The following is a 25,592-nucleotide window of genomic DNA, read 5'->3' on the forward strand; positions in this document are numbered from 1 at the left end:
ATCTTCCAATTAGTGGTGGATGCAATTTGCAAGGCAGGAATGGTACTTAGCTGCAGATGAAGAGATATCAAAGACGACCGATGAGGTTCCCGCTACAAGGATGGAAGCTTTCCAAGGACCAGCAGAACAAGACTAAATGGTGAGCAAGCGAGTTAAAGATATTGCAAGTTTTCGCGAAGTAGAGTCATTCAATTTTTTATTAAATTCATTTTCTATTTTAAATTCAGTTCTCGTTAAACCGTCGTCATTTATATTAAATATAATAAATAGTATTTTTCTAGTTTACTTTAATCAATTTGCCTTAATTAGCCTTTTAATTTCTAATTCTCCTGCTTAATGATTAGTGCACTATCACCTCACCCCTGTGATAAGAGTCTGTCCAAGCTTGATTATAAATTTTATCTTTAAGTCCTCAACTTAAAGATTGGCGCCCTTTGCTTGCTTGGTTGCATTTCTCATTTGATGATTGTTCTCAGAGAGGGGAAGTCACAACACTAGTAGATCCTTCTAAGCACACTGGAGGGGATGGTCAAGGTAATATTGACAGTATGTGTGGGCGAGTTTCCTAATTGGCCTTGTCTCTTCCTGACTGGTTTCTCCAACAGTAGGCCTGTGTGGAAGAACATTGGAATTTTAGGTGTAATTTCTGCTAGTTTTATAACGTAGTTGTGTTTTTAAAATTTCTAGCATCGAGAAGGTGACAGTCATTATTTATCAGTATATGTTTATGAGTTATTGTATATCCAGAGATAGCAAAACTCTGGATTAAGAGGGCTGGTGAAATCATGCTAATTCTCCTTCGTGATGACACACAGGCATATCCAAGGAATGGGAAGGTATAGTTAAAATCTCATGACTACCTCCGCAAAGCCACTGAGGAATGCAGTGCAGTGACTACTGAGGGAGCAGGAAGCACCAGATAGCACAAAGGTGAGTCGAGAGAGGAGCTGTCGCTGTTAGATCTCCCCCACTTGGGCTACCTAAGGCCCGTGCTAACAAGTGTTAGCAGCCATTACAGCGCTCTGTACCACAGGATGCCTGGGTAAAGGAATGGGACAGCACATGATATCAATGTTGATTTTTTTTGCTAGTTGCTTTACGTCGTACCGACACACATAGGTCTTATGGCGACGATGGGACAAGGAAGGGCTAGGAGTGGGAAGGAAGCGGCCGTGGCCTTAATTAAGGTACAGCCCCAGCATTTACCTGGTGTGAAAGTAGGAAACCACGGAAAACCATTTTCAGGGCTGCCGACAGTGGGGTTCGAACCTAGTATCTCCCGAATACTGGATACTGGCCACACTTAAGCAACTGCAGCTATCGAGCTCGGTATCAATGTCGTTACTGCACCAATAATTGTATTGTCAGTCTGAGCTGAAGCCTCACAGCTCACTCACAAATTGTAAGATTGTGGGCCAAGCAAATTTAATGACAAGGGGCTGATTGCAGAAATGGTATTTAGATGATCTCTACGGTTAAACAATGCCTAAGTGTGGCTGCCATATTGCGGAGACGTTATTTATCACTTAGATACTGTCTAAAACTGATGTTCAACCGGTCATGTTGAAACACTGCCGAGAGCACTGTTTAGGAGTGAATCACAATCAGAGGTTATGTACCATGAAAAATGTAATTTGTATTTTCATGTTGAGACGATTTCAAGAACAAAGGTTAGTCCGACGACCTCTCCGTGGGTCGCCCGTTGCTAAAATGCAGCAATTCGTTTGACATGTATGGAGAGATAGATCTTAAAAAAAAGTTTTGCTTTTCGAGAAACTTGTTTCTTGAGACTGACAAAGGGACAGTCCGGTAACTGTCAACTTGAATACAATTCTTGGAAACCGATATATTTTATTATATACATGGGGTAATTTCTATGGAATTATAGGTCACTTCGACTACATACATATCAGAGTTACGTGTCCTGATCGTCAGAAAGCTGTCACATACATCAACCGGGAGGGATTCACTTATGTTTACTGCCAAGTAAGCACACACAATAGTGAAAAATAAAAAACAGGTTGTATACGGTTTTTATATATGTTATCGTATAAGTTTTCGGCAACTATCAGATAGGAAAAGGCAAGTGGTGGTGATGGTGATTATCGTTTAAAAAGAGCTGGGGAAGAAGAGCCATGGCCATAATAACAGCCCTAGTATTTGCCTGGTCTAAAACTAGGGAAACTACTGAAAACAATCTTCACGACTGCCAATGATGCGTTTCGAACCTACGATCTCCAGATGCAAGCTACATCTATATGGCATGTACAATACACTCGGTTACACATTACTATTGCTTCATCTTCCCTTCGTCGAAGCTACCGTATTTATGAGTGGGTTTCACTCACTGTAATAATGCTATAATCAAAGCTACACTTCCCCGTGCGGTGGCGTCACTTTAGTGTCGATAATATTATGAGATTTCATTTCGACCTAAAGCGATACACTTATCTGTGGGGCAAGTCATGCTCATGCTTAGCCATATTTGAGTAATGTGTAGGAAGACAAACAGCTGACTGGCGTTTGGCGCATGCACCGACGAATTTCACTGGCTGCGACAAGCAAAGAGTTGCATGAAAGATACTTCTATCACCATTTTCAAACAATACTGAAACTTTAAGCGATGTCTAGTTAAACATTGGCTGAACATTGTTTATGCAATGGAAGATTGTGCTCGATTTAGACGTTGTTTAGGTAGACGTTTTCTAAGATTAAAAACTAGTCATCATTTCGCAACTGGCCCAAGATGTTCATCATCTACACCTCAACAGAGTCTGAACTCACCTTGATATAGAATCTGTAGATGCGAATACCCAAGTAATCCTCGCCTTCAACATCTTCTTTCCGAGCATTGAACTTCTTCCCTTTATAAATGTACTCCCCACAGGTCACACATCTGGAAAACAAACAGTGTACTTATTCAAGTTAAAAAGTTAACATTCAATAAGTTAAAACTCTTTCATCTTATGGTCCTGTCCCTCTGCAGAGACTGGCTCCAGTACCGGTACAACTTGAACCTTTTCTTTTCGAGGACATCAGAGGGTCTGTGAAAGACGTAAGTACCATGCTGTTTCTCTTCTGCACACAATACTGCGAACAGGTAAACCAGATTACCTGAGAATAGATTTCCACTACCTCTCTCCTTCAGGTAGAACACCCTCAAGGTCATCAGTACGATCCCTACTGAACAACCCCACTCATCACAGTAGTACGTATAACAAGTCATTTGTACCGGGGACCATACGTTCCTGGAATTCTCTCCCGGCTGAAATTAGAGACATAAGCAACCTAAAGCTACTCAGAAGAATGTGCTGGAAATTTTACCTACACTCTGATTAATTCACTCTTATAAGCACCCTTAAATGTTAGATTATTAAGTTAAATGAATAAAATGTCAATGTAAGGTTAGAAACTTTATAGTTTATATTTTTCGAGATATAGTTTTAATAATAGTAAATATTATAAATGAATTTTAAAATGTTAAAATGATTTTTATGATGCTTTACATTTCACATTAACTTTAAATTATAATAAACTTATTTTTAATTTCAAGTAGTTATAACGTTCAGTATATTATGTTTATGTAGGTGCATAATTATATGGTTTGGCATAATAGCAGGCTTCATAGCCTGAGCCCTGCCATGTACAGAAAGACATTTATAAATAAATTAATAAATATAGGATTTTCTCATCTATAAGTCCTCCATATTATTATTATAAACTGACAATGTTGACTGATATGTTAAAACTAGTTTTAACTTTCTTACTGACAAACATCATAGGAAGAGTGATGTGCTGGATGTGACAGTCCCTTCATATCACAAAATCCACTACGGTTACATCCAGAAGATTACTACACCGACCTCGCAGCAGAAATTCAACAACTGTGGAGAATGGACCTGGTAAAAGTGAGGCCTTCAGTCACCTCTGCCACAGGACTTGTGCACAATAAGCTGCAACACCACCTGCAGGACCTGTGCATCACCTATACATTTCAACAAATGCAGAAAGTTGTCATTGTGAACACCTTTCCATCATAGCAGTAGAATTGGGAGCAACAATCCATCTCCATATTGATGAACAAAGGGGCCACTGTTTCTGTAACAGAGATTGGCCTGGACACTAGACAAAATCTGAATTAATGATCAATGACTTACATTCATTAGCAGTGATTAGAAAGTTGGTGAATTTCTGTTCAATACTTAATACACTGACATCAATTACAGTGTGATCACAACCACACATGCTATTTTGAACTCAATGCTTATCTTATTCTCACCGAATGTTGAAACTTATGGCCATACACGATGCGAGTTCTAACGGAGATAATATTAACATTGCCTTTATCACAGATGATCGTAGCTGACAAATAGCAAGAAAGAAAATGGCTGCATTTTCTAGTTACAGGCTGACATGATTTTAATTCTTCTATATAAGTAAGAATCCTTTCTGAGGTCAGTTGATGGGTCCCTGGCAAGCATTGAGAAAGGATCTCTCCTTTCTGCTATTTCAGGTATCATAAACCATTATTTTTCTATGACTCCAAACATGAGAAATGGGTACCAAAGTGCCACCCACACATGCAGAAGGCTGTGAAATGAATGTCAAATGAATGGTGATTCATCTTCGCGTTGAACATATACGAAGTTCAACCCCTTACATCGAGCAAATCGATGCCACTGTTTTCGTGACAGAGATTGGCCCGGATACTAGACAAAATCTAAATTAATGATCAATGACTTATGTTCATTAGCATGGGGGGGGGAGAGGGTGCAATGAGCTGGCTGCAAGCAGAAACTGGTGGATCTGTCCTTACCAGGGGTGGAAGTATTTGAACAAATTTATCGATCATGAAATGGACCGATCATATCTAACCCCTTATGCCATGCTTTGCTCAGCATATATACTAAGAAGATTTTACATTTAACATGAATTTACCATCATAGTTCAGAGGACTGCATACAATGGGACAATATATATTGGCACCAGCTGTCTGAGTCTTACCCAAAAATGCTCCATAATATTATCTTGTGGTCTGTCTAAATACTTTATCTATACGAGTTATGAAATAATATCGATTACATCATATGATAATAGGACGAATTAGGTACGCCATTAATTTAAAACTTGTGGTAAACCTAACCTCAACGATAAGGTATTAAAATGTCTTACCTCATATTAAATGGAGCCATAAGACGAACAGTATATTGCCGATTTTTTGGCAATTTCATGCGGGGGATTTTAGACGGATCGAAATCCGGGGGGTAGTATTTCTGGAAAATAAATTACAGTCATCACTAATGAGTTAAAATGAACATGTTCCAACTTTTACAGACTTAAATTAGTTTTTTCATAACACAAGGAGCTAGCGCACATTGCTTCTAAGGATCTCCGAGACATAAAATTAATTCTATACTTACATTTAATACTTTTCTTTCAGACATTCTGAAGGAAAACCGAAATCACAGCTCCAAGAAATGAGTGTAAATTTTAATCACACCAATGGACACTTTACACCGACCACTTTCTAACAACACTTTTAGTCTTTGCAATTAGGGAACATAAATGTACATTCAACAGAGAGTCGTACTTTCTTGTACACAATAATTACCCTCTAATCTTCAACCATGAATTTTTGTACATAAACACCATCTTACATCAACCAAAGAGCTTAGCTCAAAAATAGAATCCCTTCGTATTCAGCCGATATCTTTCTCCTCTCCTTTATAACTTACCATGATATATAGAATACTTCTTCACGACCATTCTTGTCATGATATAAACCTGTTCGTGACTGAATCACTGATTTGTTCTGTTCTGTTCTGTTCGTGAAGTTGATTTGGGCTCGTTAGAATCACTGATTTGAATACAATCCAAGACCGTCTGGGCCGTCTTTACAGGGTATGGTAGAAGTATTTATTCACTGATTGTATTGTTTGTAAATTTATACATTTACGGGACTCTGTTTCTTGTATACATAACTTCTCTAATACCGTATGTAAACAATGTAAACGTAGTTTAATAACAGAAAAGCAATTTTGTATTGCATTACTTACATGAAACAATCTATTACATAAAATAAATATTTTTTGGCCGCCTCTGTGGTGTAGTGATTAGTGTGATTCGGTTCCCGGCTCTGCCACGAAATTTGAAAAGTTGTACGAGGGCTGGAAAAGGGGTCCACTCAGCCCTGGGAGGTGAAATGAGTATAGGTGGGTTCGATTCCCACCTCATCCATCCTGGAAGTGTTTTTTCGTGGTTTCCCACTGTCTATTCCATCCTATCTTCCCATCCCCCCACAAGGCCCCTGTTCAGCATAGCAGGTGAGGCCGCCTGGGCGAGGCACTGTTCATTCTCCCCAGTTGTATCCCCGACCCAATATCTCACGCTCCAGGACACTGCCCTAGAGGTAGGATCCCTCGCTGAGTCCGAGGGAAAAACCAACCCTGGAGGGTAATCAGATTAAGAAAGAAACAAAATATTTTGTGCTCTGCTTTCCTATACGTCGATGAATACCAATATTTTTCTTCCTACAGCAACAAAAATATACTCTAGTTCCGTTGCTGGTTAAGGATGATCGAAGCGCGCACAGTTGTAACAGGGTTCTGTAAATACAGCAATTCCCTCTCACACAGCATAACGTAGAACAACAATGCTCGACACCTACAACCCATATGTTGTCATTTAAAGGTTGATATGAAACCAATCCTTCGTGTGTTAATTGTCTGATGAAATATACAATTGTGATGTAGTGGTTAGTGTGATTATCTGCCTCCCCCGGAGGCCCGGGTTCGATTCCCGGCTCAGCCACGAAATTTGAAAAGTGGTACGAGGGCTGGAAAAGGGTACACTCAGCCTCGGGAGGTCAACTGAGTGGAGATGGGTTCGATTCCCACCTCACCCATCCTGGAAGTGGTTTTCCGTGGTTTCCCACTTCTCCTCCAGGCAAATGCCGGGGTACCTAACTTGAGGCCACGGCCACTTCCTTGTTTATCCCTTACAATCTTCCCATTCCCCGCAAGGTCCCTAGCAGGTGAGGCCACCTGGGCGAAATACAAGTCATCCTCCCCAGTTGTATCCCCCGACCCAGAGTCTGAAGCTCCTGGACACTGCCCTTGAGGCAGTAGAGTTGGGATCCCTCCCTGAGTCCGAGGGTAAACCGATAAAGAAGAAGAATATACAATTACATGTATTAGCGACTGGCCAGTGAATTTAATGTGATGTAATCAAATAGGAATCAGATGAGATCTGCATGTTATTTATCCAGACTGTGTGAATACAATACCACAATATTATTACCGGTACAAGTTTTCCTGCAAGGACGTTGTGGGAATAATATTTCATAGCTATCAACATTTTCCTGGTGGCTACTTCCAGGCTGCACAGAAATAAAAGAAATAACAACAACAATAATAATAGAACGCTGCCGTTATCGGCATTAGAAAAGGTGGGGGACACAGTGGGGAAACTCTCCCCATCCTACGCTCAAGGACCAAGGGGAAAGTTTTCATTCCCCTTCCCTTCGAAAAGGGGTGGGCCACCTAGAAGGTTACGCCTTCTCTCTGGCCAGGAGATTTGGCGGGGTTTGGGGATTTGTTGGAGATGAAAAAGGAAAATTTGCGGTGTTGTATTTGTTGGGAATGTTGGGGGATTTGGGCCTCTTGGCTAAGGCAGTGCTGTTCTCTAGTGCTTTATTAATAAGAAGTATATACATGGGTTTACAAGATACATAATTGTTTTACAAGATACATAGTGTTTTATGCAAAGTACATAGTGTTTTGACAACCAGGTTACATATTGAGGGGTTTCGCTGGATTGTGATAGGAGGTGGAGTGCTAGGATATGGTATAAAGATGAAAAGTTTGCTAGGGAGGTAAGCAGGAGGTTTACGAAGTTAGGCGGTGGAGGGGATGGTGGACGGTTGCAAGGTGGGGGTGGTGGGAGGTTTCTAGGTGGGGGTGGTGGATAGTAGCTGGGTGGCGATGGTGGTAGGCGGGAGTGTGGACTTGGTGGTTGAATAGTGGGTGGTGGCCGGGAGCGTATGCCGTGACGGGGTAAGTAGGTCGATTAGGGGTTTATGGAAGGGAGGGGGACGGTTGATGAGTTGCTGGACGTCTTCGGGCGTAGGCAGGTGTAAGCGTACTAGGTATTTTGGTCCGTCGTCGTTTCGTATTCTGAAGGCTCTCAGCACCGGGAGTCCTGCCTGCTGGAGCTCTTGAAGTATTACTGCTATTGGTAGGCTTGGTTCCACTCCACAGGCGACACAGCTGTATGTGGTGTTCTGGCTGAGTGGTGGTGGTGGCGTTATTGTTGGTGGTACTTCCTGCTGGTCCTGGGCGGGGGTGGGGGCGGTTGTTACTGTGATGGTAGTAGGAGTGTTGGAGGTGGCTTGAATGGAGGTAGTAGTAGTGGTGGTGGTGGTGGTGGTGGTAGTTGTTAGGGAGGGGGCGGCTGCTGCTGTTCTAACAATATTTCGGCAAGCATCTTCGCTGAGGTCTCCATTATGGGGTACTCCAGTCCTCGGAAATAGACTCCATTTTCCATAGCCTTATTATGGTCTTCCAGTGATGGGTAGAATAAGATGATTCCCCCGTTTTCTCTTGTTCTGATGGCGGCGTAGACGCCGGTTGGGCGGAGTTCCTTAATTACGTCTTCTACCGGGATCGCTGGGTCAATATCACCGAGAGAGATGGTATACATTATAGGGGAGGGCGATTTCCTCTTGGTGTCAGGCCTATTTGCTTTTTTACGTCGGCTGGGTGCGTTGTTAAAGTTGTAGCGCTACCCGGCCGAAAAAATAAAATATTTGTGGGTGTTTTGATGTGTTTACAGTCCACTTTCGGAGTTTGGAGAGGGGATGTCCTACGCTCATCTTCTGTCCTACTTGTCTATCTTCCGAGTTAACAGTTTGTTAGTAAGTAATAAATTTTAGTGCCTATGATGACCATAATTATCGTAACAAATTACTGACGGCCGATGACTCAATAAAACCAATCATTAGCAGCAAACACACCACAAAAATATTCCGTGCGTGACCCTAAATGCCGTGCACTCCAGTACAATAGATTATAGGTCTAACTAGAGGTGTGTCGGTACTGGCGTACCGGTCCACGCTGTCTGCTACTGTGACCATGTGACGGTCTTGCGTTGCGACTCGCAGCGTCCTGTACCCAAAGTTCAGTTAAAGGTGATAGTACTTATAAATTGTTAATATTGATAAATTGTGTTTAAAGTGCCGGCATGGCCACCAAGTGAGGTTAGAACTGAGTTTTTTTTAATGGTGTGTTGTGAATTGCGATCACTGTTTTTCAAATTATGAATAACGATGCCTCGGAAATGCAGTGTTCCAAATTGTAAGGGCAATTATCGCACTGGCCCTAAAGTGAGTTTTTTCTCGTTTCCAACTGACGACTCGGAGAGAGCTAAGTGGTTACGAGCTATTCGCCGAGATGATTTCGTTCCTTCCAAAAATGCAAAGGTAAGTCTTGGTTATTAGTGTATTATATATGACTTCAATCATTCAATCACTTAAGTTGTGGAATGGTCCTTGAAATGGAGCCCTGTGTTGTAGGTGTGCGAGCTTCATTTCAAAACTCATGAGATTGAAAGGACGACCAGCATGTATGATGAGAGAAGTGGGAAATTATTGACTGCACCTTTATCTCATCCAAGGCTTGTGGATAGGTCTCTTTATATCTTTGCTATTTATGAATCAAATAGTAGATTTTTTAGGGTGATTTATATCTTACTGATTTAAGCATTTGCTGAATTGAATTGACCAGTTATTACATTTAGTTTGGGATGTGCTGAGTATTCACATTGCTTCATAGGACTACTGTTGTGGGTATAGTGATATTCTGGGAAAACTTATAGGGCCTAAATTATGAAGGCATGTAAGGTATTGGCTTTCAAGTATTCCTTCTGTGCTGGACCCTTAACTGCAAGTGAGGCAGTTCTGTTTATTATATCGCATGAGGGAAAATACCACTTAGTGCGGGTTAATATTTTTAGTTCAGGCTAGACAGCAATGTTATTGTGTTTATTGCAATTATGTTAGGTTCTGTATAATTATTATAAGTTCAATGATTTTCTCTGTATCCTTGTGTGCTATTCATTTTATATTAAAATCAACCAGATATATCTAAGACATGACATGGTCCTGTGAAGTAAGTGGTGCCATGAATTAATAGACGAGCACATTTATATCTAGGCGAATGCATTTTAACTTGGTCTAAACGTTTTAGGAGCTGTTCCTTCTCAGTTTCCAAACTGCCCAGAGTACTTGTCTGATACCGCATCTGCCCACCGAGAAGCTCCAGGCGATAGGCGTTGTCGAGTAGACAATGAAAGTTTGGCCAAGGCTCTTGCTCAAATTTTAGAGACCTATGAAGCTCATGTCAGTACTGTTTCTTTCAAGAACTTCCAGGAATTAAAAAGAAATGAAGTTCAATATCTGTAAAACAAGACTGGAACTGGACTGAAAAGGAAAAAATTTAGTAGCTCTATTTTCCATAGTAGTTTCTTTAGAAGAGAACACAGTAATAACATAAGAGCACTTTTATTTTATCATATTTATTGCCAGGTGTTATGTTTTCAGGGAGTGATGTTACATTTGAGAGGGCACCTTTTATGTTAAACAGGTATTTTGTTATTTAACAAATACGGTTCATTACCTTGGTGGCACATATCCTACAAAATCATTAACCATCCTTTCCTTTTGTTTGTGGTAAGCTGAGGCTTTCTCACTTTTTTTAGTACATTGCTATTGTTAATCACTGAGTTGATTAACCTCTATGAATTCCATTCAAAGGGAATGTGTAAATTCTGAATTCAGGGCTAATCACTGTAAGTTCCTTCAGCAGTAAACATTCCTGTTTGAGTAACTGTGAATTCAATTATGAATTTCCTCTTCCAGCATTATAGCCTATTCACACTGTGGTAACGAATTTCCTCTTGGAGAAAGTACTCCTTCCAGCTTTTGTTATGTAATGAATCTAACATGCATCTGTGAAAAATTGGGGATTAATTACTTAATTGATCTCATGTGTGTCATATCTATATAATGCAGCTGGTTCATAAAGCATGAAATGAGTAGTTCAGTGTGTGTTCTGCTACTGTTTATTAATATAATGGCAGGGGTGCAAGTTCTTAATATGGTTTCTTAGGATTTTAACAATTAATGTTCATAGATATTTCCTTTTATATTTTCTTATATCATGTTCACCTCATGTCCATTTCAATTTTAGGCAACCTGGTGAAGTTAAATTGAAAACAATTTCAGAAAATGTCTGGGTGAAGGTCAGTTCAAATGTTATAAGAATTGGCATGCTACTTTTCAAATTTAAGAATTTCAATTTTTCCCTGTTCTGGTTATTTGAATCAGGGTCCAAAATCATATAAGTACATTTACTTACACTAGGGAATGCGAATATAATTTTGATGACTTGATGAACAAACTATTGTTGTACTGTAATCATTCTCTTTGCATAACAGCCAAATTGTGTGAGCTCTTCACCCCCTTAATTTATGTGAGGCTTCTATTGTAAAAAAAATGTTTACCTGTTTTCATGACCGACAACACTGAGCATTACAGCTTGTATGTTCCCGGACTGCTACTAATATACTGTTAGTAAGAATTTCAATTTTTTCCCTGTTCTGGTTATTTGAATCAGGGTCCAAAATCATATAAGTACATTTATTTACACTAGGGAACGCGAATATAATTTTGATGACTTGATGAACAAACTATTGTTGTACTGTAATCATTCTCTTTGCATAACAGCCAAATTGTGTGAGCTCTTCACCCCCTTAATTTATGTGAGGCTTCTATTGTAAAAAAAATGTTTACCTGTTTTCATGACCGACTACACTGAGCATTACAGCTTGTATGTTCCTGGACTGCTACTAATATACTGTAAGTAAGGTAGTTTATACGTTATTATTTTTATTTAATAGCTTTTTCTGTACTTACATGTTGTTTTTTATCTTTTATCTTTCATCAGCAAGTTCAGTTTTGTAAAAGGTTTTTTTTTTTTCTTTTTTCGTCGCACCGACACAGAGAGGTCTTATGACGAGTTTTGTAAAAGGAACTGATCATTTTTTACTCTTAAATATACGTAAGAAAGTGTCATATAGACATATTATTAAAGTTGTTCAGTATTAAGACTCTTAAAAAATCTTCTTTGCATTTTTAATTGATCTTTCTAATTATTACGGTATATTACTCATTTCGTCCGCCTCTGTGGTAGTGGTTAGCGTGATTTAGCTGCCACCCCCGGAGGCCCGGGTTCGATTCCCGGCTCTGCCACGAAATTTAAAAAGTGGTACGAGGATTGGAACGGGGTCCACTCAGCCTCGGGAGGTCAACCGAGTAGAGGTGGGTTCGATTCCCACCTCAGCCATCCTGGAAGTGGTTTTCCGTGGTTTCCCACTTCTCCTCCAGGCGAATGCCGGGATGGTACCTAACTTAAGGCCACGGCCGCTTCCTTCCCTCTTCCTTGCCTATCCCTTCCAATCTTCCCATCCCTCCGCAAGGCCCCTGTTCAGCATAGCAGGTGTGGCCGCCTGGGCGAGGTACTGGTCATACTCCCCAGTTGTATCCCCCGACCAAGAGTCTGAAGCTCCAGGACACTGCCCTTGAGGCGGTAGAGGTGGGATCCCTCGCTAAGTCCGAGGGAAAAACCGAACCTGGAGGGTAAACAGATGATGATGATGATGATATTACTCATTTCGCTTCCGATATGCGCGTCTACGAGAAAGAATATTCGTAGAATGCACTTTAACCAGCGTATTTTTCAATTTTCGTAAGGAATTAGCTTCATCTACTATCCACTCGCGCTAAGCCGTCGTGGTCACGGCTGAGCCCAGTCGCGTGACATCACGAATCGTATTGCCAGGCCTTGTTCTCTAGGAGGCGCTGGCTTGGACTCGAGTTGAGTTGGGTCGTTCATGAACTAACTAGTTCATTTGAACGACTCGTTTATTTGAACTAGTACGAGTTCGTTCAAATATTTTGAACGAGTCGTTCGCGCGAGCATACGGCATATTAAAGGAGGACGAAGACGTAAGCAAGCACCATCTATTGTAAAACTTACGTACTAGCTCACGTCCAGCACGGAATACTACTCTTGCGCCGCTGGTGCTGTTGCTAAGATAGCTTTACCTAGTTCATTTGAACGAAATGCTGCGAGGGCTGCTTGCATGAAGACAGCACAAATGAACTACCTCGTTCATTTGAACGACTTCGTTCATTTGAACGAAATGCCGCGAGAGCACAAATGAACTACCTCGTTCATTTGAACGACAAAATAAGCACGCACGAAAATGGCCAATGGCGTCCCGTCGAGGAATAAACTTGGCAGAAGGTGTATCTTCCGATCACTCTCTTTTCCATTCCACGCTCTTTTTTCGGCTGGGTGGCCGTTCACAGCCCTTGCTCAGCCGGCCCAATCAATAATAATCAGGCAGACGCCTAGTTGGCTGTCGCCTTTCCATTATATATGCAGTACGCCTTCAGGGCGTGGACAACTCCCATACCGATCGACTCCTCCGCCAGAAGATCGATCCTCAAGGCTCCACATTATGTGACCTGGTCAGACTTATCGACCGTACTACGGGACAACCTACACGGGAAGTCCTGCTTTTCTACTATGATTTATGGGACGCACAGAAGCTTATTAAGGACGGCATCATCATCAACGATGTTTTCCTTCGAGCCATCACCCCTCCTGAAGAACTTCTCCAAGGCTTTCACCGTTTTCCAGCACCGGTGACCGCTGCAGTATGTACTTCCTCGTACACCCGCCCAACTCCCTCCCCCCCTGTCGTAACCTCTCCCTCTACCACTCTTACGCTTACCACCACTGCCTTCACTGTCACGACCGTCATTGCTACTACCTGTTCTCCATCGGTTTCTACTTTCCTGTCCCCTTTGACAGTTCTTCCCACCGTTAGTCATCCGACTCCTATTATGTCTACCTCTGTTGTTTCTACCCTTGATAACCCGTCCTTCCTCCCAGTCCCCTCTGTTGCAACTACGGGTCTTGTTACGTCCAGCCCCTCTACAACTACTCCTACCTCTTCCACGTATTCCCCTCACAGTTGTGTGGTTCGGGGTCTGGACCCTACTATCTCTGATCAGGTTGTCCTGCATGAACTGCGACAGGCCGGCGTTTCCGTGCAACGGGCGTTCCGGATCTACAACGATGACGGGCCGACCTATATGGTTCGCCTGCAACTTTCTACCGCTAATGACGTCGACCAGCTCGTCACTAATGGTGTCCTCTTCCGTCGGCGAACGTATCGCGTGGAACATTCTCGCTCTCAACATCGTCAGGCGTCCTCTTCCCCTCTTGGCCCTTCTCCTCACTTACCTCCACCTCCCCCTAATACCCCCCCCTCCGCCCGATATCCCCTTCCTCCCCCCGCTGCCGCCATCCTTTTTACCGCCTTTACCGCTCCTGGATCTTCTCCGTCTCTTTGCTACATCTCTCCTCAATATGACCACCACTGTATATCACCTCCTTCTTCACCACTACCCTACTCCTCCTCTCCATGTTCTTCCTTCCCAACCCCTGTCTTTCTCGCCCTAAGATTTCTCGGTACTGGGCTCTTTCGTTTCTGTCCTTATCAGTGTTCGTTTCATTTTCTACATGTACTTTCAGCACTTAATCATGCCAGTGTAATCATACTCTGTATTTATTTTTTTCGTATGCGCGCCCGAGATACGTTGTTCCGACAATAAAATACACCTTTTCTCTATTCTCATATTTGGGGGTTTCGCCCGGGGGAGGCTTTGCGGGTCGACCCCTGGGGCCGCCTTGTTGCCGCGATGTCCCCGTGCCGCTCTCATACTAGTTTCTATTTCGGTATGTACGACACATACACCTATAGATCGGTATACTTTTCTCTTTTTTACTCTATCTCCCACGCGGCCTAAGAGCTACTAGTTTAGCTGCGGCCCGCCCACCTCATCCCGAGGTGGGAATGAAAGAACTTCTTGTCGTCGTCGGCGTCCCGTGTTAATGATCACATGACAGCACATTTCTCAACTGGTGATGAAGCAGGGAGAAGAGTTATAAAAAATTAGAAAGTTTACCTGTTTCTCTGTCTCTCGTAGATGACTTTTCTCCACCTAGGCAGGCTGCTCGTGCTAGGCGCTCCGCAAGACGATGAAGTACCAAGTTCACAGAATGTCGTACTATAATAGTCGCCTAGCTTTGTAACTGAGCGCATGTTGGTTCGAGTCCGGTCCTATGCAAGATACGGTCCACGAAACACACGGTGGGGTGATAATGTCGCTGGTTTACCTCTTATAACAACGACATCCCACATAATATTAACGAACAATACCGTATTCGAGGTTCCTCAGAATTCCATTACGAAAAAAAACAAAACAAAAAAAACCGTATTCACTGTCTGGCACTTACGTAAGCGTTCTATCATACACGACAGTTGTGGGGAATAATACACGGGCACCGGTAAATAAATACTCTGTCTACACACAAAATAAACAATGTCAACAACGAAATCACACGCACTTGGAGCGGAGTAGCAAAACCATGCTAACACATGGTAACAGATACAGGACATCAGTACACATAAGTTATCTTAAGATGCGATTGACACAGAATACGCGAAAGTTTTCATCATTTCCACCATCATAAACCACATAAAAAATAAGCCTTAAGAATATTTTCTCTAAACAAATACATCTTAAGCAAATAATACCGTAAACTACGCTAAGGTGAATCAGGAGTGAAAATTTGGCTATTTCCCTTCAAATAGGCCTATCAATATTTCAGTTTCGGGCTTTAAAAACTGATCAGTTTTCCTGTATAAAAATGTAATTACTATCACCCTACCACCGTTTTTACAGCTCCAAGCCCAAATTTTAAATTTTAAAAGGAAGTGGTCATGTGTGTAACAAGTGCACTCATTCAATTGCTGTATTATAATAATAATACCGAGCTCGATAGCTGCAGTCGCGTAAGTGTGGCCAGTATCCAGTATTCGGGAGAGAGTAGGTTCGAACCCCATTGTCGGCAGCCCTGAAGATGGTTTTCCGTGGTTTCCCATTTTCACACCAGGCAAATGCTGGGGCTGTAGCTTAATTAAGGCAACGACCGCTTCCTTCCTACTCCTTTCCTGTCCCATCGTCGCCATAAGACCTATCTGTGTCGGTGCGACGTAAAGCAACTAGCAAAAATATAATAATAATAATAATAATAATAATAATAATAATAATAATAATAATAATAATAATAATAATAATGTCCACCTCTGTGGTGTGGTGCTTAACGTGATTAGCTGCCATCCCCGGAGGCCCGGATTCGATTCCCTGCTCTGCCACGAAATTTGAAGAGTGGTACGAGGGCTGGAACGGGGTCCACTCAGCCTCGGGAGGTCAGCTGAGTAGAGGTGAGTTCGATTCCCACCTCAGCTATCCTCGAAGTGGTTTTCCGTGGTTTCCTCACTTCTCCTCCAGGCAAATGCCGGGATGGTATCTAACTTAAGGCCTCCTTGTCTATCCCTTTTGATCTCCCTCTCCCCCCCACTAGGCCCCTGTTCAGCATAGCAGGTGAAGCCGCCTAGGCGAGGTCTAGTCCTCCTCCCCAGTTGTATCCCCCGACCAAAAGTCTCAAGCTCCGGAACTCTGCCCTGAGGCGGTAGAGGTGGGATCCCTCGCTGAGTCCGAGGGGAAAACCAACCCTGGAGGGTAAACAGATAAATAAATAAATTTATTATTATTAATATTATTATTATTTTAAGTACGCCTCACCTACCATGTACAGGCATTTTGATTTGACGTTCTGCTTTATTTCACCACGAGGGTGATCTGACTAACTTAAGGTAAACACCTAATGTGTTACCAGAGAACCAGAGATCTTTTACATGCCGATATCGCAGGATATAGTTTCGAACGGATTTCTTTCCGCCCTTCAAGCATCCGAGTACTTCTGCCGGGTTTAAACCCCCAATCTTGCGGATAGGAAGCAGACTACTGATCTACAGAGGGAGTTTTTCATTCCCATTAACCTATGTACGTATTTATTGTCACTTTGTCGTATACAAATGTTTTTCTATCATATTCCTTCGAAATTACCATACATTCTTATGATCAAGTGAATAGAGCAAAGAACTACGCTTTTACAATGGTGTGATGAAGACAAATTGAAATTGTGCATCTCCTACATTTCTTCCTTGACAACGAAACTATTAATTACGTCTGGGTTAAGAATCAGCTGACCGCATTTCAAGATCATAATGTCAGTCACAACTCACTGTAATATGTTGTAATATTAATGGGGAATGTTTATCGATGAGGGAATTAGATTTTTCATACCAATAGAGCATATCAAAAGTTAATGGGCTTCTGATGAATTCACGTGCATACACCCTATCATCCTCAGTGGATAGGGCCTGACACATTCCACTCTGATGAGTGTAATGTCAGGCCTAAGACGAAACTCTAGTTTTATACAGCAAACGCCTTAAAGGACTTACATCTGACATTTTATTAGTTAGCTATTCAGAAACATCCCTTATTAACAGGACGTTTCATATGGTTCGTCCTCCCAGCTCTTTAACAGATAAAAAGGACAATTATCATCTTAGTGCAATGTTTTCCCGTGTATAAAGGCAGTAAATGCAGTAGCTTCTTCTCTCTCAAACAGCTGATTCATACGCCCCTTAAAACCACCGAGCTTTAAACAACGTAGGAGGTGGGGTGGGGTCAAGGCTGTATGGTTTGCCATTCAATTAAAGGAAGACGAAGACGTACGCAAGTACCATCTGTTGTAAAATTTACGTACTAGCTCGCGTGCGGTACGGTAAACCACCTCTCCTCACGCCGCTAGTGCTGTTGCCAAGAGAGCTCATAATAAACTACCTCGTTCATTTGAACGACATGCCACGAGAGCGTAATGAACTACCTCGTTCATTTGAACGACAAAATAAGCTGGTTCAAAAATGGCCAATGGCGTGCCATGTTAATGGTCACGTGACAGCACATTTCTCACCTGCTTACGAACTACCTCGTTCATTTGAACGACTCAAAGCGATGAACGGTATCGAATGAACTAGTTCAAGCAAATGAACTGACTGGACCTATCCCTAGACTCGAGTATACCGATTCTTAGAGCACATTACTCGATTCCGTCGCTGGCCCATCACTACGATATTTCGGTATTTTTTTAAAAAATTGCGATGTTAAGTTCCTCTGCATAAACTTAGAGGAACTTCCAAAAATTACAAAATCAAATTTAACATTCAAAATTATATTATTAATCTGAATAACGTCAAAATTTATGCCATGGTATCTGCTATGATGTTGTCAGTAGTAATGTCGGGATTACAAATATATACAACTAATTTCTCCAACTCAACCTCATACTTCCTGTTTTTATATAGCAGAATATATTGTTCACCATTATATATACTCACTTTACTCAATGAACATCATATAGTATCGCATTTTTTCTATAATCGAGTAAACACGGCACTGACACATCGCTGGAAATCAGGCCATCCTCCCCTACTCAAGGATGAAACTTCGCATAAGGAGCGCAGCGAGTGATCCAGTCGGCCGTGGGTAAGAGGACTCGATTCCAGAAATAGACGTGTGAGCGCTGAGGGTGTGTTTTGAATGCGCCATCTGTCAGCATTCAACTAAACTATTGGAATGGCGGTAATAGAAACCGATTTGAATTTCTATCGCGTACTACTTTCTAGCGAATTTGGATTTTTTTTTACCGCGGTCTACTTCGTAGCGTTTGGCGGCAAGGGTTGATGATTTGAATTTTTAGAGCGACGTACATCGTAGCGTTGCGCGCTAACCTGCCACTTTGTTTAACTTTCTATGCGTCTGATGTCCGGCTTCATGTCTAAATGGTTAGCGTGCTGGCCTTTGGTCACAGGGGTCCCGGGTTCGATTCCCGGCAGGGTCGGGAATTTTAACTTTAAATGGTTAATTTCGCTGGTATGGGGGCTGGGTGTATGTGTCATCATCATCATCATTAGCTGCCTCTGTGGATCAGCGGTAGAGTGTCGGCCTCCGGATCCCAAGCTAGCGGGTTCAAACCCGGCAGAGGTAGTCGGATTTTTGAAGGGCGGAAAAAAGTCCATTCGACACTCCATGTCGTACGATGTCGGCATAATAATAATAATAATAATAATGTCCACCTCTGTGGTGTGGTGCTTAACGTGATTAGCTGCCATCCCCGGAGGCCCGGATTCGATTCTCTGCTCTGCCACGAAATTTGAAGAGTGGTACGAGGGCTGGAACGGGGTCCACTCAGCCTCGGGAGGTCAGCTGAGTAGAGGTGAGTTCGATTCCCACCTCAGCTATCCTCGAAGTGGTTTTCCGTGGTTTCCCCACTTCTCCTCCAGGCAAATGCCGGGATGGTATCTAACTTAAGGCCTCCTTGTCTATCCCTTTTGATCTCCCTCCCCCCCCCCACTAGGCCCCTGTTCAGCATAGCAGGTGAAGCCGCCTAGGCGAGGTCTAGTCCTCCTCCCCAGTTGTGACACATTTGGTGTTTACCCGACAAAATTAATTAAATCTCAGCCATAGACGCCCAAGAGAGTTTCGGTTTACTCGGTCTGCCATCTAGTGGAGGCCTAGAGTAAAACGGAACGTCGAAATTGACGAGCAGACAGCCAGATGGCGTCAAATTGAAATGTCTGCACACGGTAGCTGAGGCCATACGATTATTATTATTATTATTATTATTATTATTATTATTATTATTATTATTATTATTATTATTATCATCATCATTAAGTTGGTTCATTCCCACTCCTCGGGAGAGGAGGGAGCGGGCCATCAGCTCAACTAAGGAGCTCTTCAGCCGATAGAAAGGGGGAAAAATCACAAATAGAAAGCATTAGAGAAAGTATGTATGGTACATACTGTAAAGGAGATTATAGAAGAATGGGCGTAGGGGGCCGGAACCACAAAGCGGGACCCAGGGGAGACCCGAAAAGCACCACGCACGAAGCTAACCCCCGCGAACACCAGGAGAAAATGAGACAAGGAGGGTATTTATTTCAACGGATCCCGTGCGCGGTTCGAAAGAGGATGTTACATAGTGATACAAAAGTGTATACATGACAAAGTTTACAAATATTGAGTTGTGGGAAGTGACGGGTGTGGTAAGAAATGAGAGGAAGAAACGGGATAGTATTGCATTAGGAAGTAGTAGAGAGTTGTAGAGAGGTTTGTAACAGATGTGGCCAAGAGGCGAAGGAGATCCAGTATCGAGAGAGGCGGCAGGGTAAAGGTATTATATGAAACAGGGACGGTAGGTTGTGGGGGAGGTGGGGCGGGTGGCATGACGAGGGGTGGACGAGAAGAGGGGGTGGTTTGTGAAGAACTGACAGGTGAGGAGGGAGAAGGAGGAGGAGGACGATGAGAACGGGCGAGCCGCGGCGGTGAACGGGAGGGTTCCACACGATGGGTGCGCCCTCTGAAGTGGATACCAGTAGTGAGGAGACGGTTGACGGCTTCATCTGTTGAGAGGCGGATGCGAACCATGAAGGTCGGACCATCGTTGTTGAAAATGCGGAAAACCCGTTGGACGGGAAGACTCTCCAGTTGCAGTTCGTGTAAAAGATCCGTTTCGGAGACGGCAGGATCAATCCCACGGATGACACAGCTCGGTGATGAAGAGCGTGGAGTGGCGACGGTGGAGGGCGTTGTAGTGTTAACGGTAGCATCCGTGAGAGAGGTGATGCAGGAGGGTCGTAGAGGGGGAAGTAGAAGTTGTGGACATGATAGGGGAGGAATGGCTATACGTAAGAGAGGAGGGGACAATAGTCCGAGAAAGATGGACAGTAGTAGTAACGGTGGCAGTAGTAGGGGTAGTGGTACCAGGACTGAGATACAGAGGGAGTAATAGTAGTAGTAGAAAGGGGATGTGACTTTGAAAGGGAAGTCAGGATCGGAGGCCAGTTGGTGTAGGATATGTACCGGAGTTGGGCGTATTTGATAAGTATCATCGAAGAGAAAGATGTCGCCAAATGAGAGGAGATGCATCGTGTCCACCTCAGAATCTAGGAAAGCCACAATATCTGGAGAAGGTTGGCCAGACGATGCATCTTGGAGGCGGGGGACCACTCGAGCGCAAACACCTTGTCCGACGAGACGCTGTCGAATGTCAGAGGGAGGATAACGGTTGTCAATATTCTTAATGATGAAGGAAGACTCCATGGCGGGGAGAGGCGACAGCCAACTTGGCGTATGCCCGTTTAATTATTCTTGGGCCGACTGAGATTGCGAGAAGAACGCCACCCAGCCGAAGAAATCGTGGACAGGAGCAAGGTATGAGGGATGTGTATGTGTCGTCTTCAACATCATTTCATCATCACGACTCGCAGGTCGCCTACGAGTGTCAAATAGAAAAACCTGCATCTATCTGGCGAGCCAAACTTGTCCTAGGACACTCCCGGCACTAAAAGCCATACGCCATTTCCTTTTATGCGTCCGATGTGTTTCACTTGATCTATTCTTCTTCTTCTTAATCTGTTTACCCTCCAGGGTCGGTTTTTCCCTCGGACTCAGCGAAGGATCCCACTTCTACCGCCTCAAGGGCAGTGTTCTGGGGCTTCAGACTCTGGGTCGGGAATACAACTGGGGAGGATGACCAGCACCTCGCCCAGGCGACCTCACCTGCTATGCAGAACAAGGGACTTGCAGGGGGGAAGGGAAGATTGCAAGGAATAGACAAGAAAGAGGGAAGGAAGCGGCCGTGGCCTTAAGTTAAGTACCATCCCAGCATTTGCCTGGATGAGAAGTGGGAAACCAAGGAAAACCACTTCCAGGATTGGTGAGGTGGAAATAAAACTCACCTCCACTCAGTTGACCTCCCGAGGCTGAGTGGACGCCGTTTCAGCCCTCGTACCACTGGCAGAGCCGGGAATCGAACCCGGGCCTCCGGGAGTGGCAGGTAATCACACTAACAACTACAAACTACTAACAACCGACAGAGGCGTGATTCTTTCCCTACATACCCAAAGTCACTTAAACATTCAATTACAACTTTTGCTCTCTCAGATTCTGTTATTAATTTATTGTTTAAAATTATTACTATTCATTGGCGATTTAAACATGCACAGTGGTGCAATGCATTAGTTTATTTACATACATCTTCATTATAGACTGTTCAGCATTCAGTCTGTAAATCTCTGTGAACTTACTATACACCTCCACAATCCTCTATTTCTAACTAGCTCTGTGACCACATTTGGTTCCATACATCTTATCTTCAATTATTAGAAACCGAGAGTAACCATCATTGTCTTGGTCTCCCTCTACTTTTCTTATCCTCCATGATCAAGTCCTTTAAAAGGTACTTTGTGATTTCTGTGGTAAACTTAGTACGGTAATTTTTGATGTGAAGGGATCATTTTCTGCTGTAATCCATGGTGTGCTTTGTTTGTGTTTTTATGCAAATTTAAATATCAGATGTTGGCTTGTGATGCCATAGTTTAATCGTGGTGACCTTCAACTAGTTGACTGTGAATTATGACATCATAAACATGGCTACCGTGGCTAAATAGTCTTAGAGCTTGGCAAATATTTTCATTTAATAATCACTTACAACGAGCCTTCGTGGCTCAGACGGTAGCGCGCCAGCGTCTCACCGCTGGATACCGTGGTTCAAATCCCGGTCACTCCATGTGAGATTTGTGCTGGACAAAGCGGAGCGGGACAAGTTTTTCTCCGGGTACTCCGGTTTTCACTGTCGTCTTTCATTCCAGCAACACTCTCCATTCCCATTTCATAGCATCTATCAGTCATAAATCACTTTGGGAGTGGCGACCCCATCCTACTAATAGCCTATATCTGCTTCATTCATTACATCCCTGACCCGGTCATTGACTGGAAAATAGGTTGTAGGTTTTCATTTTCATTTTCAATCACTTACAAATTGTGAAAAATGATTAATTTTGCACCTAAGATCCTTCTTAGGACATGGTAGGATTTGCCCTTAGGTTAAAAAATTTCTGAAACCCAAATAAGCGATGGTCACCTTCTTTACCGGACCCGTCCATTATTCTCCTAGGTAACACATTCTCTTCCATTTGCCTCGCATGGTCTCACCACCAAAGCCGGTTTATGCATACAGCTTCATTAATAGAGTTCATTCCTAACTTTGCATTTATCTCCTCATTCCGAGTACCTTGTTGCCATTGTTCCCACCTGTTTATTTCAGCAACATTCACGCTACATTCATGTTTGTTACTTCTAACGTATGAATAAGACATTCTGAGTCCTTCCAGCTTTCAGTTCCATAAAGCAGAGTTGGACTGAAAACAGACCGGTGTAACCCCTTGTGGATGGGGGAAGCAGATGAAGAATACACCTATGGTATCCTCTGCTTGCCATAAGAGGCAAGTAAAAGGGGCAACATAGGTGCGGAAATGGATTGTGGCTTTAGTACCATGTGTTGTACCCCTGTGGATGGGAGGGGCTGAATACATCCACAGGTAATCCCTGCCTGTCGTAGAAGGCAACTAAAAGTGCCATGTGGCCATTGGTCCCCTTTTTATCTTTTTATTTTTTCTTGAGGTTTAGTTGTAGACTGAATCAAAATGTTGATGTGTGTGCAGCTTGGGGAGGGGGCCTCTTTTGTGTGTGATGATGCTCAAAAGTCCAGATGGTATCCCAAGAGTCCAGTTGGGTGGAAGCGCCATGTACTCAGCAGTAGTATCCGCCTTACAATGCAGGTCCCTGCACAGCCTAATGCCAGAAGGACTTATTATTTTTACATCTATACTTATCACTCTGTATATGGTATGGGGTATATGCTATTGCAAGTGATTTGAGGAAGGGAGTCCTTGTGTGCATAGCCTCAGTCAGCCTGTATTAGGCTCTGTTCAACACTGGACCCTGGGCAATACCTGCTACGATCAGGTGGGTATTGCCTTGGCAGCTTGGTTCGGCTACAGAGGCCCCTGATCGGAGTGGGTGGCATTTGGAGAGGATGTTTCTCGGCATGGCTTCAAAACGTCTCAGGTCTGCCCAGGTTCGTCCGCCACCCAAGTCTTTAACTTGTGATTCCCTCAGGAAGTACCCCTTGGGAACAGGTGCAGCATGAAAGCACGGAATCCAGCTTCCCTAGATTCCTGCATGCAACTAGAACTGAAGATTTCAAGGTAGTGAAGTCTGTTTTGTTCCGTAGATACAATGAAGGTGTCTACGGCAAACTGGAAGACTTAAAGAAAATGCACAATGGTAGTTTGCTACTCAAGACTCACACTCCACTTCAAGCTGATCAGTTACTCAAGTGCAACCACTTTGGCAAAATCCCCATCAAAGTGAAAGAGCACAAAACCACGAACCTGGTTTGTGGAGTTATCTACCACTGTCATCTTATCTTGAACACTGACAATGAGTTGATGGAAGACATGTAGCATCGTGGTGCGACACACATCCTAACGTCCATTTCTGATAAACCTTCCTTTACGTTTACAAGCTGCTCCCACTTTATCATTCCACAAAGACGTTCACTTTTTCCCATCTTTACACACAGTTGTTACTAGATATTCCCTTGCTGTTTCTACTACAGCATCCCTGTATGCCACCCATTTTCTTTCTATATCTTGAACTTACTTACTGTCTTTTGTTTTGAACTTTTCACTAATCATATTCATGTACCTCTGTCTAATTGCCTCATCCTGCAGATTTTCTACCCTTCTTCGTCTGAAGACATACTTCACTTTCTCTATCCTAGGACCAGAGATATTTAGTTTGCTGCAGATCAGATAATGGTCTGTATCATCAAAAATCCCTGGAATACCTGAACATCCTAACAGATTTCATGAATAGAAGGTCGGTTACGACAGTCCATTATGAATCTGGTGCTCCTAGCCTCCCATGTGTAGCAGTGAATAGCCTTATGCTTGAATATTAGCACTGAAGTCCAGTAAAGGCTTCCCATTGCTATTAGCTTCCTATTACATATCTTCCTCACATTAACCCTTCACCTTGTTATATCATTCAGGTTTATTTCCACCTCTCGCAATGAAATCACCCATTAGCACTATCTTATCTTTGTAGTTGATCCGGACTATGAAGTCATTCACTGACTCATTAAACTTGTCAACTTCATCATCATCTACATCTTCACATGGTAAATATACTGAGACAGTTCTCATACTAATTCCTCCAACTGCTAAATCTACCCACATCACGTGCTCATTTACATGCCTAACAGAAACTAAAAAGTTGCACGACGCTTTAGCACGATTCGATTCAAAGACGCATTAGTATCAATATATTTCTAAATCACAGAAGGCTTTGTACACTAAGATGACGAAACTGACCATCTTAATCTATGTTTCTGTTCTAACTGCGCAAGAAATGGCATACGTCATGTGCTAAGAATACCGAGGCAAGGCTGTCTGGAGATGGGGTCTTTAAGCCGACACACCTATCTCCAGACCACGGAGAAGGAGCAGAGACCTACCGAGATGTTTCCCGAAGGCTAATACGATGTCACAGTCGTACTGACGGCATGTCCTTAGCAGTTGGACATACACAGAGCAATGAGGGAAAACAGGAAGAATAAGTTTATTAAAATACACTA

General features: G+C 43.0%; 1 protein-coding gene across 1 annotated transcript in view; it reads right to left on the reverse strand.

Annotated features, from left to right (window-relative positions):
• LOC136884348 (splicing factor YJU2) overlaps positions 1-5,649 on the reverse strand; it is a 59,338-nt gene extending 53,689 nt beyond the window's left edge. Inside the window, exons 1-3 of the mRNA XM_067156461.2 lie at positions 5,421-5,649; positions 5,173-5,273; positions 2,785-2,896 (exon numbers count right to left, since the gene is read on the reverse strand). Of these exons, the coding sequence (XP_067012562.1) occupies positions 2,785-2,896; positions 5,173-5,273; positions 5,421-5,444 (237 nt within the window). The 5' untranslated portion in view covers positions 5,445-5,649. The remainder of the gene's footprint in view (positions 1-2,784; positions 2,897-5,172; positions 5,274-5,420) is intronic.
• Between the last annotated feature and the right edge of the window lie 19,943 nt (positions 5,650-25,592).

The sequence above is a fragment of the Anabrus simplex genome, chromosome 12 (assembly GCF_040414725.1).
Source record: "Anabrus simplex isolate iqAnaSimp1 chromosome 12, ASM4041472v1, whole genome shotgun sequence".
Classification (NCBI taxonomy): Eukaryota; Metazoa; Arthropoda; class Insecta; order Orthoptera; family Tettigoniidae; genus Anabrus; species Anabrus simplex.